The 17795-nt window shown below is 49.3% G+C and overlaps 1 protein-coding gene across 3 annotated transcripts; it reads right to left on the reverse strand.

Moving 5' to 3' along the window:
- Window positions 1-1473: 1473 nt before the first annotated feature.
- Window positions 1474-11036, reverse strand: FEZF2 (FEZ family zinc finger 2). 3 transcript variants are annotated; one of them, XM_012462848.3, is made up of 7 exons: window positions 10922-11036; window positions 6088-6299; window positions 5078-5211; window positions 3808-4726; window positions 3323-3457; window positions 2997-3129; window positions 1474-2117 (listed from the first exon to the last, which is right to left on the reverse strand). In XM_012462848.3, exons 4-7 carry the CDS (start codon window positions 4666-4668, stop codon window positions 1858-1860), a joined length of 1389 nt encoding a protein of 462 aa, XP_012318271.1. In that variant the 5' UTR covers window positions 4669-4726; window positions 5078-5211; window positions 6088-6299; window positions 10922-11036; the 3' UTR covers window positions 1474-1857. The 3 variants fall into 3 exon arrangements, with proteins under 3 accessions (XP_012318271.1, XP_012318270.1, XP_012318269.1); XM_012462847.2 differs by lacking the exon at window positions 10922-11036 and adding an exon at window positions 7507-7622; XM_012462846.2 differs by lacking the exons at window positions 6088-6299; window positions 10922-11036 and having other exon boundaries at window positions 5078-5349.
- Window positions 11037-17795: the final 6759 nt, after the last annotated feature.

Consider the following 17795-nt stretch of genomic DNA (forward strand, 5'->3'; position numbering starts at 1 on the left):
CCTCCACCCTGCCCCAGTGTATCTTTCTCCGGACTTCAACCCGGAGATTCTTCCTCCACTGAAGCGTAGGTCCCCTAAAAGCCCGGAGTTCGGATCCCTGCTCTACCAAGCCTGGTGCCCTCAGGCATGTCATATAGTTCGTCTCTGCCTCTATTTCTCCGTCCGTAGAGTGGGAATAATCATGCCCAGCTTGCGGGCTGTAGTTACCGTTCGAGAGGATGTATGTTGAGTTCCTAGCATGGAGCAAGCCCTCGGGAAGTGACAGGGTTTTCGCTTGTGGAAACCACTGGCACTCTCAGTACTAAGCGCCTACTGTATACCAGGTGTTGGGCTAACCGGCACTCCAGTCACTTCCTGAGTTACTTGCGGGAGTGAGGGAGTGCCCTTTGCATTAAGCATCTTTCCCTTCAAATAGTATCCACCCGCACTGGAAATCCGCGTGGAGTCAGCTCCCAGCCACAATCGCCCCCTCGATGGGGAGGTTGCGTGGAAGCGCACTCCCGGGCCCCGAGCCGCACTTCCTCCTGGCGCTGGGGAACATTGTTCCAAAAGACGTGGGCTGAATCGCCGCGCAGATATTAAAAGTGTGTGGGGGGGGAGCCCCGGCGCGACGCGCCAGTAATCCGAGCTCTTGATTATCCAGATTCGGATCAAACGGGGCGGCGGCGGCCGGCCCCCTCCTGGGAATGATTAGATGATTAATGTAATGCTGTTTGAAGGGTCTCTGTTTTCTCTCTTAATTTGGGTCATTACTTAGAAAGCAAGCGTGAGATCATTTCATCAGCGTGCTCGGCGGCAGAGACAGCTATTCAGGAAATGGACTAACGGAGCGGTAATCAGGACCCAGAAGGCGGCGGCGGCGGCGGCAGCGAGCTCGGGGAGCCCGGGCGCGCCCTCCCGCGGCAGGGCTCACGGCACCCGGAGGCCAGCCCCAGACCAAGGGCGCAGGCCAGTGGACCCCGAGGCTCTGGCTGGGCTGGGGACCCTTAGCCTCCAGTTCTCGCCGCCAAGGGAGATTGGGAGCAGTGATTGCCCTCCTTAGGTCTCCCGGAGAAGGGGACGTGCCCGGAAGGGCTCTGGTGGGGTAGTGAATCGACCACTTACCCTCGAGGGCGTGGCGCTTTGCTCAAGGACAATCCCAAAAGCTGCTCCCCAACACCCAGTCGCTTTTAACCCTTTTATTTGAATTTGCTTACCCAAATAAGGCAACACCCAGAATCCCAAGCGTCTGAACAGTCACCAAATAAAAACTTGGCACCTCCTGTAGGCCGCCGTAGGCCTGTTCGCCCTCGTTCCTGGGGGCCTTAGCACACAAGCGTAGCAAGAACACCGGTTTAGCCTCAACCCTGGCCCCAGCTCCCCAAAGTTACTGCATTTAGGAAGAAAATGCTATAAACACCTAAGTCCTTCTCGTTCTTTGGGGTTGCTGAGCTGACCTCGCCGCGAGGGTAGAGGGGGAAAAAAACGCGCACTAATAATTCTGTTTATTGAGTTATATATGTATATATTCCGTGTTCGCTTGTACAGGAGGATTTACATGGCTGTATAAAGATGGCTAGGGGCGCCGCGATCTTCTGGGGCGCTCACGGTGACAGGATGGGGTTAAAACTGGCTGCCCCAGGATAAGCGGAGGCCTGGATTTAAATAAGTTTCCCGAATATACAAAGGTGGGGGCCACGAGTTTGCTGCCAGTCATCGAGGAAACGTTTAGCTTTCCAAAAATATGCTGGTTTTGATAAATAGATTTTAGCCTCTCTGCTATAGTTTTTTTTTTTTTTTTAATTTTAGAAATAAGTTTATATGTGTGATCTGTTTTCGGGTGGTACAGGGAGGGAAGGAAGGGCAAAGCAGTAGCTCTCAGCTCTGCACTGTCCTAGTCAGGTCCTTTGCAGAGGGGGCAGCAGGGCCCACGCTGTCGTGGAGTTTGCGCACATGTTTCTTTAAGTCAAAGTTTCTGCAAAACCCTTTGCCGCAAGTGGCGCACGTGAAAGGCTTCTTGTCATTGTGGGTGTGCATATGGAAGGTCAGGTTGTAGACCTGGTGGAAGGCCTTGTTGCAGATGGTACATTTGTACTGCTTCTCGCCGCTGTGGGTCAGTTTGTGGTTCTTGTAGTTCCCTACAACAGATCAAAAACAAAAAAAGTGGAGGTATGGAGAATGGTGGGGAGGAAGAGGCGGGCATCCCAGGGCAGCCCAGGTGCCTGCTCAAAAAAGGCGACGCTTGGCTAGGCGGGCGCGACCTCTTCGAGTGAAGAAGTTGTCAAACTTGGTAAGTGTCAAGCCGGGTGCTCTCCCGACAAGACCGAGGCTGAGTCCCGCGGAGCCGCTCTGCACTCCTGCCCTGCCCACCACAGAGGCCGGTGCAGCGTCCCTCCCGCCGCGCTCCGCCGGCCGGGAAACTTTTGCGCAGCCCAGAGACGCACCGAGTCCTTCTCCCGGCTGATGCCTCGCTAGAAGAAATTCGCACGAACCCGGGCTTGGTCCCTCCTTTTTTTTTTTTTTTTTGCCTTCTCATTTTTAAAGTTACTTCTTTCTCGTGCCCCAACTACCACCTGGAGATCCAAAAGTGCCTTGGAAAATCCCAGTCGGGGGCCAAGGATCATACCGGTTTCCCCCAGTCTTAAATTGTTCCCGGGAGAGTGATTCTGCCTCCAGTATTTTTCATTTGAAAGGGGAGTCCCGGATACAAAAGGAACCTTTTTCTATAGGGCAATATCCTCTTTTTTTTTTCCTACATCCTTTCCCTGTCTCCTTACTTCCCTCCCACCTCCCGAATTCGGAGTCTTTCTGTGCACCCAGCTTGCATACAGCATGGTCTACTAACCCCGCTAGGAGAGCTTTCCCCTACACCAGGCACAACCCGATTCTAAAGAAATGCTTCGCCCGCGCCTGCAGCTTTTGCCTCCTCTCTCCAGATCCCTCTTTGCCTTCCCGCCAGCCAGCCGCGACCCGAGTCCCGACGTGAGATGAGGAGAAGGCCTTGCCCGGCACGTTACCTTTTTGGTGAAAGCCTTTGCCGCAAAATTCGCAGACGAAGGGCTTGTAGCCCGCGTGGATGCGGATATGCGTGTTGAGCGTGGAGCTGCGGTTGAACGCTTTGCCGCACTGGTTGCATTTATGCGGCTTTTCCTGCGGAGAGGGGGGCGCGCACAGTAAGGCCAAGACCCTGGCCCGGAGAGGCCACCTCGGGAACACCTGGAAGGGGCGCCCCCCCCAACTCAACCCTAGAGGGTAAGGGATAATCTTTGGACATTCTATCCCCAATGTTATTAAGATTCTGGGGGTTGCGCGCGTGCTGGGCCCGACCCCGGGGGCCACGTACCTGGGTGTGAATAATTTTGTGCCTGCAGAGCGTGCTGGCCTGGCGAAAGCCTTTGCCGCAGACTTTGCACACGAACGGTCTGGCTCCAGTGTGGACCGGCATGTGGCGGGTGAGGTTATAGTGAGCATTAAACACCTATAGAAAGACATGGGGGCGCCTTGTGGTGCGTCTGTCCGAGGGCGTTCAATCAGCCCTGGGGAGGGGGGAGCACAGCCTACCTTCCCCAGTCAACATCCCCTTCAGAAACCAGAGCCTTTTCCAGTTTGTAAAGTGCTTCCCAAACTGCTGCTTACCCCAATACTGTGTGGCCGCTGACAAGGGCATCCCCATTTTACAGAATAGGAAACTGAGGCCCAACTAGGCTCCCAATTTGGGTAGTCAACTGCTGGGAAGCTCCTCAGCTGGAAGAAGGGGGGTTCCATGCTGCCCCAGGGAAGCCGCCGCCGCCGGTCGCCCCTCCCGGCTCCCCGAACCCTGGGCCTCACCTTGCCGCACACCTCGCAGGTGAAGTTTTTGGGCTTGCCATCTGCGGAGCCCCCTGGCAGCTTGCTGTGGCCCTTGACACCTCCGCGTTCGGCAGTCAGGGCTGAGTTCTCCTTCAGTACCTGCTCCAGCGGCGCCGGCAAGCGCTCTTTATGGGGATAGGGAGCCGGATGGGGGAACTTGTCCGCAGCCAGGCCGGCCAGCTTGGCGTTCTCCAGCAGAAAGAGCTTGGGGTGAGCAGCCAGGGCGGCGGGGGCCTGCGCATTGAGGAGGCCAGAAGGGAAGAGGTGGCCGCTGAGGAGCTCAGACGGCGGGTACGCGGTCGAGTCCAGGTAGTTGAAGTAGTAGAGCGAGCCGCTGGCCGGCAGCCCCACGGCCTGGTTGATGACCTGCGGCTTGATGACCCTGCCCGCGGGCAGCGCAGACGGCGCCAGGCCCAGCTCGGCCTTGCAGCACACGCCACAGTTGGTTTTGCACAAGCCGCTGGCGCCGCACACTGGGGCCCCCCCGCCGCCGCCGCCGCCACCGCCACCGCCGCCTCCTCCGCCGCCGCCGCCGCCCGCCCGGAGGCTGCTTTTCCAGAGCTCCGAGTAACTGAGCAGTGTCTTTGACGGGACCTCGTAGCCTAGGGGCTGGAGGGGGATCATACAAGGGAGCGGCGAGCAGAGGTTGAGCAGTTTCTTGCCCTGGCTGCCATCCGCCTCTAGCGCTCCAGGCCGGGGCTCAAAGGGCGCGCGGGGCTCCGACGTCTTGGCCATGATGCGCTCGATGGAGAAGGCCAGTGTCTTGGAAGTGGCCGGCGACGCTCCGGCGCGCGGGCAGGCCGGGGGCACCATGGTCTCCAGGGAAGCCGAGCTTGCCATGGCGCGCGGAGCCGAGCCGAGCCAGGCTGGGCCAGGGCGCAGCCTCTCTCCTCTAAGTCTGCATTCCGGAAAAGGCAGGGGGGAAAACTGCAATTTAATAAGCACCTACTCGGGCCCGGGTCACCCATTTGCATTCAAATGAACAGGGGCAAAACAAAGTGCACCCAAGGGTACCAAATTACCGCCCATTAACCCGGCGCGCAAAGGAACCCACCAGCCTCTGCCCTGGGACTTTGAAAGGGGGAAGAAGGGGGAGGGTTTACAAAAGAAAAGGAGGAGGGGGTGAGAAAAGAGTCTCAAATTAACCCCCCTGAGCCCTTCCCTGGACCCGGGCCTCTGCCACGCGTGCTGGGAGCTGGACAGTGAAGGGGCAAAGTTAAAGAAGACCGGAGAGCCACCTCGCATTTACCTCTTTCCCCCACCACCAAGGAGATGCGTTCCGAGCCATGCAGAGTGTCTCTTCTGTCACATTTTGATGGCAAACATCTTCCCCTCCGCGTGAGATCACTGTCTTTTACATTCAGCTGACATCACATGAAGTCACTTGAAGTGGAATGACATGGGCGGCGGCGCGGCTCCCGTAGCGGCCCCTGTGTTCCCCCGCGCCTGCCGGCCGCCGCCACCACCGCCCCTCAAACTTTAAAAGGAGGCAACTGGCGCCCGCTCTCCCCTCGGGAAAGTGCGAGCGGTTTGCGAATCGGGAAAGAGGGAAGAGACAGGAGGGGGAGGGGGAGGAATCGTGATGGTTTTGCCGGTGGAAGGAAAAAGGGGGGGGACCCAAACCTAGGCAGAGTTCCGTGCGTGATTCACAACTTTGGAGGCCTGCAGGTTTGGGGGACGCGGGGAGGGCGGAGGGTCCCGGACGCGGCGCCCAAAGGGCCCCAGGGTGTCAGTCTAGTAGCTGAAGTATCCCTTAGCCCTCCGCAGCCGAGCTGGGCATCGTGCTAATAAACTGCCATTTACCCACGGAACCTGCGCCAGCCCCGAACACGCGCAAATGATAATTACCTCATTAGGATGTGGCGCATGGACGCGGGCGCCGCGTTTGGAGGGGGGAACTTGTTAATGGGGAAATATTAATTTATGCAAAAGCAATGAGCTCGCCTTGGCTGGCGTCGGAGGTCGGAAGAGAGCTCCTGCCGCCTAAGGACGACCCCGAAGCGTCACGTAGAGCCAGGCCGCGCGCCGGGATCTCGGGGGCCTCGGGGCCGCGCGGGTGCGCCCCCAGCTTTCTGACCGGCTCTGGGTCTGAGGCTAGGGGAGACTAAACTGAGAGCTGGAAGACTTTTGGAGATCCTAATAGATCAGAATTGTTGATTTATGAACAGGTTTCTGAGGCAAAGCCGGGCTCTGCTTCTGGTTTAGGGCTGCGTGCGGGGAGGATTCGGAGGGCAGCTCTCCCAGCTGATGGGTACTTACTGTTTGTATAATTGAGAAGGTCCAATCTCCACCTGTTTAAGGAGCAGATTGAAACAGCAGAACCTCCCCTGGATCCTATTAAAACGTTTTTCCTCCTAAGGCCATTCAGTCGAACCAATTTTCCGAAGTGATTCATAGAGCTGAATTCTGCCAAGGCAGCTCTTTCACTTTTAGCCACTAAAGCACCGCGTGGAACCGGGTTTTGTGTTTTTCTAAAATAAAGAGAAGGATTATCAGAGAGGAGAGGGAGGGGGCCTGAAGGGGGGCGGGCAGAGACTTAGTGTGGCCAGAGGTACAAGCAGAGGGAAGAAAAGACCCTTTTCTAGACAGGCCCCAAGTAAGTTCGGAGGAATTCAGCGTTTTGTGCCTGGCGCACAAAAGCAAAGCGCTCCGCGCTTGGTTTGGAGGGGCTGAATTCATCTGTTTGCAGACCATTCCACCTGCGTATCACAACAAACTGCTCAAAGACGCTCCAGCACTTTCAACAGGCCGGGTGCTCTTGGCGACAACAAAAGTGGTCGAGGCTGAGGGTTCTTATGGGGGGGGGGGTGGAGGATGGCTAGCAAGAGAGCGAGCGAGCGAGAGAATTAGGTTTAGGAAAGAGGGAGGAGGGGTGCAGGGTTTTTTTGAAAACTTTTGGCCGGTTTTGTTCGCGGGACAATTATATCTTGCCAGCCAGCTTTTGCAAGACCACGAGCTTTGTAGCCGCAACCACAGTTTAAGAGGATTACGGTGGGTATAATATGAGCAAACAGGGTTTGATAGTGAATTCCATCTCCAAAGACACACACGATCAAGTGAAGCCAGAGAAAGTAGTGGTAGAGGTAAACCCTGTTTCTTCACCCAGGAACAAGTCTTGAGGGGGCTGAGAATCCCCTCCTAGGCCCCTCCGGGGTACTGGGAAACATCCCTGCAGAACGTCAAGGGACGGGAGAGAAAAGCTCTAGTTTTAACTTCAGGCAAATCACTCCCTTTTTCCCTTCAGAACTTCTCTTTCCTTCTACTCACCCATCCAGTTGCAGCTCCTTTGAGGTTCAATTTTAGACAGGATTTGGACATAGCAGGTAAGGAAAAGGAAACTTGTACTTGGAAAGAAAAGAGCGGGAACAGAGAGAGGTCCCTGAAGGAAAGTGGCCTGGGGGTGGACTGCAATAGGCTAATGCTCTCACCTTGCCAAACTCTGAAACTGCCCCCAAATTCCATAATCATAAGTCTGTTCCCTTAATATCACCCTCCCACCGCCTCCCCAAACTTCCAAATTTCTAAGCCGAGAGGCTTGCTCTTCTGGAGAACATTTCCATATACCCCACACAGAGAGACAGAATTGCATACCCAGGGTACCCCCATCCCTGTGTCAATGTGAACACAAGAGCACAGATTACTCCCTCCTCCCACCAAACATGAAACAAACCAACTCACCCCAACATTGAAACAATATCAATACACCTGCAGCATCTCAAAACCTGAATTTCTATCCCGACTCTCCTGTGGATCCCGTTTGCCACCAGTACTGCACCCCAGCCCTTTTTCCAAATTGAGTAATTGTTGCTCTCCGCAGCAGCTCGAAAGATCTGCTGGTTTGAAAGCTCCATCAGGCTGAAAGGCTTCCAAGGGCTTCCCATGAACCTGCCTTGCCATTTCTATCGCTTTTCTGTGGCTGCATAAGCCATCTCTCTCTCTCCGCCATTACAAAGGAGTGCTACCTCCACAGAAAGAAAACATTTGGGTAAAAACAAGTTGCCCCTAATGTGCCTCTCTTTCCAAATGTTGGGTGAATACACTGGCTTTTATGAAAGTATTTAATTAGCTTCCACAAACTTCTCCTTCCCTCGCCTGCAGATTATATTGAAGTGGAGGGTTGGAAACTATTTTACACCTTGCCACTCACATGTTAATTAATCTCTATCTAACCCTAATTGCAGTTTATTCAAGCACCGCTCAACAGCTCACCCACACAATAAACACTGATCCTACTTTTATACATATTACTTCACGTTAACACATTGAGTAATTAACTCCAGTACCAACTAATAGTGCAAACAAATATTTTCTGTAAACGAGATGATTTCAGGCAGAATAATAGAGGACTGGGGAAATGCAGTGAATGGTGGAGGGAGTGCTGAGATTTCCATTCGCTGTCCCCAAATCCTCCAAATTCATTCTTATATGCAGCATCTTTTTTTTGTTTGCTTTGAGGCTGAACTGCCATTTTTTTTTTTTTTTTTTTTTGTAAAGAGGGACAACTATAGAAATAAAAATCTCACAATTTTAGGGAGTTGATGGAAGGGTTCTGTGGGATTGGGGTGACTTTTTTCTATCTACACATTTTCAGTAAAGGAAAATCCAAAATAACTCGACATGAAGAGGAACACGGGCTCCAGGGCTAAGCAGATGTTTCAGGGTTGTGGATTCATTTACGGAAAATAAAGTGATCTTATCCCTCCCTCCCTCCCTCCCCAAGAAGTCTGTCCCTCAAAGCATGATTTTCCAGTAGAAGTGGGCTGAGGCTATGGTGACATTCTGGAAGTCCCAGTCTCTTTCCCAACCCAAACTGGTACACAAGCTCCACGTTGGGATTGTTGGTGCCTTCGGGTCAAGAGGAGGACCCAGCAGGCCGCCTGACCGGGAGGCCCGCGGTGGCGGCCCAAGCAAGGCCTGCTAGGCCGCAGCACGTGCTCTGCTCCAGGGCAGGAGTCCTGGGATGCGCTGGGGTAATCCCCGGGCGCCTAGGCCCTTGGCCGTCCGCTGCGCTCCACGGGGTGGGCTGCAGCTCATCACGCACGGCCCCCTGGGCCCGAATCCACGTTCGCACCTTCCCCAGCCCGAAGCCTCAGCCCCAGGCCTATTTCATTCGGAGCGCCTCAGCCTAGAGCCGGACACTTTGGCTTCTTTGCCATCTGGCCCTAGCTCGGGCCTCAACCTCCCGGCGGCGGCAGGGAAACACAGAATCAGAGTTAGGCCTGAAGCCCCTCGGCGGCCTGTGTCCTTCCCACGCCGAAGAGCAAGGCGCAGAGACCCGGCGCGTCCGCGGCTCTGCGGTCCTGACCCGGGCGGCGACCTCTGGGATCCGCGGCGGTGCGACGCTGCGCCCTGGCCAAGAGACCGGCACACCACTGATTGGGAATCCGGGCCCAACGTCAAGGACTAGAGCGCAGTGTATTAATTGAAATCGCAGATTTAAGCACAGCTGGCGGTTGTCTATTGATTTTACAGGAGCTTCTCTTATGGGAAGCATATTAAATATGACTGGCGCGGATAGAGCAGAGCCTCTCCTCCTGCCCCTTCCCTGTGGCCATTTTACGGTCATTAGCCCGAAACACTGTAATGATGACTTTTGCTTTAAAAAACATTTTTTTTAAAAATGTCAGAAATCGCCCTCACTTTAGGACAAATAACTTAGCAGATGCCTTCTCGCGGTGTAGTCAACCTCAGAAGAATATCCCTTTCTTGCGCAAAAAGCTCACGCATTTGCACCACAGAAGAAAAAGGCAAGCATCCATAAAGGTTTTCTAATTTCAGCCGCGGTGGCATGCATATCTTGGTTCTGGATGACAAGGGGCACTATTATTTTTTAAACTGTGATTATTTTCTCATCTGGTTGCAATACATAACACATCGCCCTGTGTATGCCATCTCCCCAGGGAGCTGAGCAGCTTGGAGGGAACAGGCTTGCTCACGGCTCCCGAGTTTGGGGAAACACGCACTGGGCACCCCGCTCCTTCCTGACTTTTTTTTTTTTTTTTTTTCAGAAAATAAAAACCAACGCTAAAACAAACAAACTTTATGGTTTAAGGAATGTCCTTCCCTATTGCCTGCCTCCCTCATTCTTCCGTCCTGCCCGCCTTCCTTCCTCCCTTCCTTTCTGCTTTTCTTCCTTCTTTCCAAAGGAACATTTAGAATCTGATTTACTTGGTGCCGCGCTTAACCGCTGCTGAAAATAGATTAACTTCTGAAGAGAAATTCTTTTGCTATCCTCTCTTTTTTCCCCAGGAAGCATTTTATTGAAAACATTCGAACTGGCTTGCCCGTGGCGGGCTTGTCCAAAGCACAGGGGCCTCCGCCTTCGGTGCCCGTTGTTCTCAGGATTAGTGCTGTCGGGAGACAAAGAGCCCCAGATACCCGAGGCCGGGCGCGCCGGAGAGCTCCCAGATTTCGGGTACCCTCGTGGAGCACGCGAGCACAGTCCCAGGCCTTTAGGGACAGATGGGCCAGAGCCGTCTGCATCTGCCCGCATCCTCTGGGAGGCTGCGATGATCGCAGCCAGGGTGGCCGAGCGCCCGGCCCACTGCACCCGGCGGCTGTTTTGCAGCGCCCCTGGCATTCAGGGACTGGTTTGCAAATCTCAATGCACCACAGACTAGTTTTCACCCTGGAGCAGGAAAGGTGCCTATTAGCCTGGGGCAACTGGCTTTGCAGCCCTGGGCGGAGGCGGAGGGGGAGGGGCGGTGGTGCAAACCTATCATGATTTCCAGGATCCTCCCAACTCCCTCGGCGGCAATCACATCAGAGGACATTCGCTGAGTCTTCGGAAATCTGGGCAGCGTACGCCCTTCTAGACCAGAAGAACTCTCCTAAAAGAGCAGATCTGCACTCTATCCGTGCAAGCTTGGTGCTCTCCTCTCTGCCCTGGATGCATGTATATTCACAAACATATATATGCATATCATATATACACATGTTGTTTATATGTATATATATACTTGTATACTATCGACAACCCATCGCTAGAAATGCTATTTAATTAGGAATCTGATCCAATACCCGCGTGCAGCAATTTGCCAGCAGACGTGTCATTTTGTAAGGCGCAGTGAGGGAAGGAAGTCGTCTCGCCTACCTGAGTTTTCCACTTGCCTCGCGATTTTGGTGTGCAACCCAAATGAAATAATCGTTTATAGAGAACGATGATGATATATTTTTATATATGCTATAACACACACATACGTGTATGTGTATGTATATTTAAAATTAAAAGGCATTCTGGTGACTGACTGGCCCTGCGTAGTTGAGAGATGTCGGTTTCCGACTCCCTGGGAAGACGGCTTAGGATCCGCCGCGTTATTTAACTTGGCAGCTGGTTAAACTCCGCGGTGGAGCCTGCCCAAAGGTATTAGCGTTAAGTGCTGAGAGCAGGAGTTAAGCCGGCAGGGAAAAGGGACCGGAAGGGATACAGGGTTGAGGGAAACCGATTTCAGATTTCCCCAAACTTCTGTAAGTTTGCCAGGCAATGTAGGTCTGAGTTGGATGGTGCATTGAATAACCTGAAGCGTTGTGATCGCTTTGCAAGCGAATTTCTCGGCTCTGTTTTGTTTGTTTGTTTTGTTTGGCTTTGATAAGAACTTCCCGTGTGTACGGCAAACGGAAAAGTTCTCTGTTGCCCACATCTCTGGAGCTCTCAGCAGAATCCCATCTTTTCTTTACCTGGGTAAAGATCCCCGATGCTCCACCCCGGGCGTTTATAGTCTGACCTAGGTGAAGACAAAATGAGAACTCTAAAAATACTGCAAAGAGTGCCTCCATCAATCAAAAAGGAATCAATCTTTTCTTTCTGCTTCCATCGCTGCCTTCAAGGCACATACAGACTCTCCCTCTTTGGGGATGAAGCTAGGTACCAATTAGTAGACTATTACTTATTATTGAGGGCCTATTATATGCCACAGCACTAAGTTTGATACCCACCCTAGTCAGTCCTTAACATTGTCCTATGAAGCCATGTATATAATAGATATCTCCATCATACATATGGGAAAATTGAGGTTCTTGGAGGCTGGGTAGCATGTCCAAGCTCATGTAACTGGAAAGAGGTTTTCAGAGGTGTACTCCTAAACACAATGCTAAAAACCCAAAACTAAACAACTGGCTTGTGCTGCTGGTGGAATGGAAATAGGGACAAATACTTTGGAAAACTGCATGGCAGAATCTACTATGGTGGAGTATTTGCATTACTTATGACCCAGCAACACCACTCCTAAGTATATGCCCAACAGAAATGAGTACCTGTGTTCACGAAAAAACATGTACTAGAATGTTTATAGCAGCACTATTTTTAATAGCCCTAAATTGAAAATTGACTAAATGACTGTCAAGAGTGGAACCCATAAATAGTGGTATGCTCACAAAATGAAATACTATACATCAATAAACATCAACTACTGCTACACTTGGCTGCATCGATAAGTCTCAAAAATAATGTTGAGCAAAAGCAGCCAGATCCAAATACTTGGTACTACACGATTCCATTCAAAATAGGCAACATTTGGGGATGGAAGAGAGGGGCTTCTGGGGTACTGAGAAAGATCTGTTTCCCGATCTGGTTTCTGGTTTGTGAATGTTCATCAAGCTGTGTACATTTATTATTTGTAACTTTTCTAACTATCTGTTGAGTATACTTATTTATATTTCTATATACATATTATAATATCTATATATCCGTTAAATTAGTGAATCAGTATGAGTTAGTTTGACTTGCCCCCATTCCCCAATTCTCCAAAGAGACACTACTCCTCACCTGCCTCTTGAGTTATACTCTTTTAATTTCTTTCTCTGGACCAGACAACCACATCGATTAATTGGCCTCTTATTTAGACTTCTTTTAAAACAAGCTGCATCCAAACTTCTAACACAGTTGTCTTTTGAGCTGAGCAGTTGATCCAGCTTCTCAGGGAACCTTCAATAAGCTCAAGAATGCTTAATCAAGGGAGCTCATTTGAAGCGTTCTTCTCGCCCACAACCTCAGCAGAGGAGTGGCAGTTGTGAACTTGAACCTGTACCATTTGCCCTGGGGTTCTAGGTGAATGACTTCAGGCTAGAGACTGCCTCAAACTTTCCAGAGACACTATTTGGCACGTTGCCTTTGGAGGTGGAGGATCTGGTTGAGGTCAGGAGGACAGGGTCTGGGATGCTTGTAGGAACTGGCATTAATAGAAAGCCTTGGCAAGTCCTTAGAGCTCAACTCACTGGGTCTTGGCCCTAGACAAGACCAGGGCTAAAAAAGACAGAATGTTGGCTCCTTGGCAAGTGACCCAGTTAGCAGAACTGGCAATTTTGCTCTGGGAGAGGGTGGGGAAGTTTATTTTAGCAAGAAAAAGCCTTGGAACACAGAAACCAAACCAAATACTTGACAATGTCTTTGTGCAAACCCCATTTCCTTTGCAAATCCTGCCAGGATCAAAGGTTACAAGTTCGATTTTGGCATTTCAAGAAAGATACCAAGAACCTACATCTAAAGCAATTAAGGTGGGGGTAAGGAAAAAGTAAAAGCTGGTGCTCCAATTCACATAAACTAAAAAGATAATTCTTGTCCTGAAAAACTGAGAGGAGACAGGACCTAAGGCAATATAGTTCATTCATTAGTTAGCCATCTTGAGCCTTTAGGTATCTTGAGCCTTTCTAATCTGGACACCATCTAGATACCATATATACAGTACTTCCTGAGAGAGACACAATCCCTGCCCTCATGGAACTTACATTCTATCATTCAACCAATAGGCATGCATAAGTAAGTATCCTCTGTAAACCAGCTATGTGCTGTTATTGGAGTATTGAAGAATGGATGATGGGCATGGTGGGGTGATATAAGACTCTCAGAAAGGGTGGAGTTAAAAAAAAGTACAAGCAATCAGAAACCCAAAGAATTCCCTGGCAGTAGGTTAACAAATTTTAAAAACTTCTCACTCCAGCAGAAGTTACAGGCTAAAATCACAAATAATGAATTTCTGCAGGCATTTCCATGATGTGTGGGTAGATTCACCCTTTGGCAGCTCATTGCTTAGTGCTTTTTCTAGAGACAGATTTCTGGCCTAGGTGGAACTTGGGTATCCTTGGAGCAGGGCATTTCTTAAGACATTATGACACAACATAAAACTCTTTTCTGGGCTTTGTAGGGCTAAGTGTCTTTGAAGCAGTGTGGCTTCTGCAATCAGATCAAGCTAGAAGCCTGGCTTGTCAGTCCTGTGTGTCCACAGGCAAGTTACTAAACCTCTCTGCAAGCCAGAGTTGCCCATCTTTGGCAGGAGAGCAGTACCTGCTTTATCATAAGTGAGGACTAGAAGAAAAAGCACAGAGGATCTCAGCACTGATGGCTGGCCAGTAGAAAGCAGAGTATTCACTGTTGTTGCTATAATAACTATTATTGATAACAATAGTTCTTCAGGCTGAGCAGAGGAGAAGAGGAAAGAAGATGGCAAAAAAATTCTTATTCTGTTCTTTATTACTTTCATTTGATTTTGTAAATAAGGTGTTTTTTTTCTGTTTTAAAAAGCAATCAATGGAGAAATTTTAAGAAAGTGGAGAATTACAAAGAAGAAAAATTAAAATTGCACAAATCCTACCACCCAGAAACTGCAGACAAGTCTTTGGTGTATATTCTTTCTATGCATAACAAGATGACATCATGTGATACATACTGCTTTATAATCTGCTCTTCAATATAGCATGAATATTTTCCCATGCTTTAAATATGCTACTAAGGCATACTTTTAATGGCTCTGTAGCACTTCACTTTGTGTCTTTCATGTGAGTTAGTCCTTTGTCATTGGATATTTTGACTGTTTACACTTTTTTTTTTGCAACAGTTCCATCAGAAACATTCTCACACATGAATTTTGTGCATAACTAATCCTGTAGGACAAATTCCCAGAAGCAGAATTACTATGGCAAAAGATATGCACATTTTTAAAGCTTTAGATATCAACTAACAAACTGTCCTTCAGAAAGGGGATACATATTTAGCCCCACTCCAATCAGCAGGACGTGACAATTCCTTGTTCCCAGTACCTTTACAAATACTAGGTATAATCATTTAAAAAATTCTTACCATCGCTTGAGCCTGGGAGGTGGAGGTTGCAGTGAGCCAAGATTGCGCGATTGCAATCCAGCCTGGGTGTCAGAGGAGGCCCTGTCTAAAAAACAAAACAAAACAAAAGGCTGGGTTCAGTGGCTGACACCTGTAATTCCAGCACTTTGGGAGGCTGAGGTGGGCAGATCACCAGAGGTCAGGAGTTCAAGACCAGGCTGGCCAACATGGTGAAACCTACTAAAAATACGACTGGTGAAACTCTACTAAAAGTACAAAAAATTAGCCAGGCATAGTGATGGGTGCCTGTAATCCCACTTACTGGGATGCTGAGACAGGAGAATCACTTGAACCCAAGGGGTGGAGGTTGCAGTAAGCTGAGATCCTGAGACTACACTCCAGCCAGGGCAACAGAGCAAGACTCTGTCTCAAAAAAAAAAAAAAAAATTAACAATTTGATAGACTCCAAATGGTATCTTATTGCTATGTCTCCCCAGGTATTCTTACCCAGGTCAGACTTGGGTGCCAAATTACAGAGAACTTACAGTGTAGAAATAACAGTGCAGACCTAGGTAACAGAAAAGAGGAAAAGGTGTGGGAAAAGACACTGGGAGAGAAAGAGAGAGAGAGAGAGAGAGAGAGAGCGAGATCCAGAGAAAAAGGAGACAGTGTCACATCCCTTTTGGCATGAGCATGCAGATGTTTCTAGATTGCTTTAGGTTTTGAACATTTTCTTGAGAAGCCTTCTCACTTCCCTGCTCTTCAGAACCCCCTAGTCAGAAAATGGGCTGCTGACCCTCTACCCTTCCCCCCCACCCTTTTTCTTTCTTCCTTCCTTCCTTCCTTTTATTTTTCTTTTTTCCTTCCTTTCTTTTTTTCTCCCTCCCTCCATCCTTCCCTCTTTCCTTCCTTCCCTCCCTCCCTCCCTCCTTCCTTCCCTCCCTCCCTCCCTCCCTTCCCTCCCTTCCTTCCTTCCTTCCTTTTTTTTTTTGAGACAGAGTCTTCCTCTGTTGCCCAGGCTAGAGTACAGTGGCATGATCTCGGCTCACTGCAACCTCTGCCTCCCAGGTTCAAGCAATTTTCCTGCCTCAGACTCCTGAGTAACTGGGATTACAGATGTGTGCCACCACACCATCTAATTTTTGTATTTTTAGTAGAAACGGGGTTTCACCATTTTGGCCAGGCTGGTCTTGAACTCCTGACCTCAAGTGATCTGCCTGCATTAGCCTCCCAAAGTGCTGGGATTACAGGCATGAGCCATCATGTCCAGCCCCTCTATACTTTCTAGACCTTCTGTTCTACATTTTGCTCATGGGTACTCATCTGGCCACCTGAACTCGAGCCTAGTGAGCAGGAGCCTGGGGCTAATGAGGCCATGGTGGTCTGTGCCTCTTCCAAAGGACCCCAAACAACTGGGCTCTGGCTTTGGCCAGATGTTTCACAAATGCAACCTGGCTTGCCAAAAGAGGGGACGGGATGCTCATGAGAACAGCTGGGCCAGTGCAAACCTCTCACCATGCCTACCATGCCTAGAAAAAGAATCAGAAACTCCAGCCAAAGGAAGTACCAGAAATGAGAAGAGGGGTCCTGCCCATATCCTGCAAATAGAGGAGAAGGCACAAAGAGTAGGATTATTTACCTGCAAGAGCTATACTTTTGTGCTGAATTTGAGCTCCTCTTCAGCCAGAGAACAGCATGCTTGTAGTTACTTCTCTGATTGTTGCCGTATCTCTTGTTGTGATTTAAAAATAACCAAATCTTATTATAAGGAATTTTAAATATACACAAAAGAAGCACAGAATAACCCATATACCATCACCCAGCCCCAATAGGATCAATCCATGGCCAATCCTGATTCATTTACATATCTATCTATTTCCTCCTCATATTATTCTAAAGCAAGTCCCAGATATAATACTTTGTCATCCATATATTATTTAAAGACCATCACCTAAAAGACAGTAAGTCTTTAACATCATCAAATAGTGTTCACATTTCCAATTTTTAAAATAAATGACATAATTAAAAATCCTTTGTTTAAATTATGGTCCAGATAAGGTTCGTATAATTAGTTGTGCCTTTCAAGCTTCTTTTAATTTATATATTTCTCTCCATCTATTCTATTCTATTCTATTCTATTCTATTCTATTCTATTCTATTCTTCTATTCTATTCAGTTATTTATTTGAGGCATTGTCTCTGTCACTCAGGCTAGAGTGCAGTGGTGCGATCTCAGCTCACTGCAACCTCTGCCTCCTGGGTTCAAGCAATTCTCTGCCTCAGCCTCCCAAGTAGCTGAGATTACAGTAGCCCGCCACCACACCCAGCTAATTTTTTTTTGTATTTTTTAGTAGAGACAGGGTTTCACCATCTTGGCCAGGTTGGTCTTGAACTCCTGACCTTGTGATCCACCCACTTTGGCCTCCCAAAGTGCTGGGATTACAGGTGTGAGCCACCATGACTGGCCCTTACTAAAATTTTAACAGGTACCTAGTTTTTAACTGAAGAGAAGGAAGTCTTCCCAGACTGTCCCTTGGATATTAAGAAAATATTTATTTTATTTCCATAATAAAGAATTCCTTTAAAGGTTCTTCTCACTCCCACCCACACATCCACAGATTCCTTGGGAGTGGAACTGGTACAAAGTAATGTACAGGAGAAATCTAACATCCTATGAATAGGAGAATCAAAGGTAAGCTGAGCAAGCCCCTATTGTTTAATTAAGTTCGAGCATCTGCTTATTTAACAGAGTTTGCTTCGTAGGTATTCTCTTTGGATTTCTGTAGATGAAGTTAAGTTTTTACTTAGCATAAAGGAGTAAATAAATGTATATTGATCAGCTATGACACCATTAGTAGATTAAAGTTTTGCATTTCCTGTATTTTTTTTTGGATGCAATAGTAATAATTGCTAACACT

Source organism: Aotus nancymaae, unplaced genomic scaffold, assembly GCF_030222135.1.
Source record: "Aotus nancymaae isolate 86718 unplaced genomic scaffold, 86718_ANA_hifiasm-v0.15.2.pri h1tg000067l, whole genome shotgun sequence".
NCBI lineage: Eukaryota > Metazoa > Chordata > Mammalia > Primates > Aotidae > Aotus > Aotus nancymaae.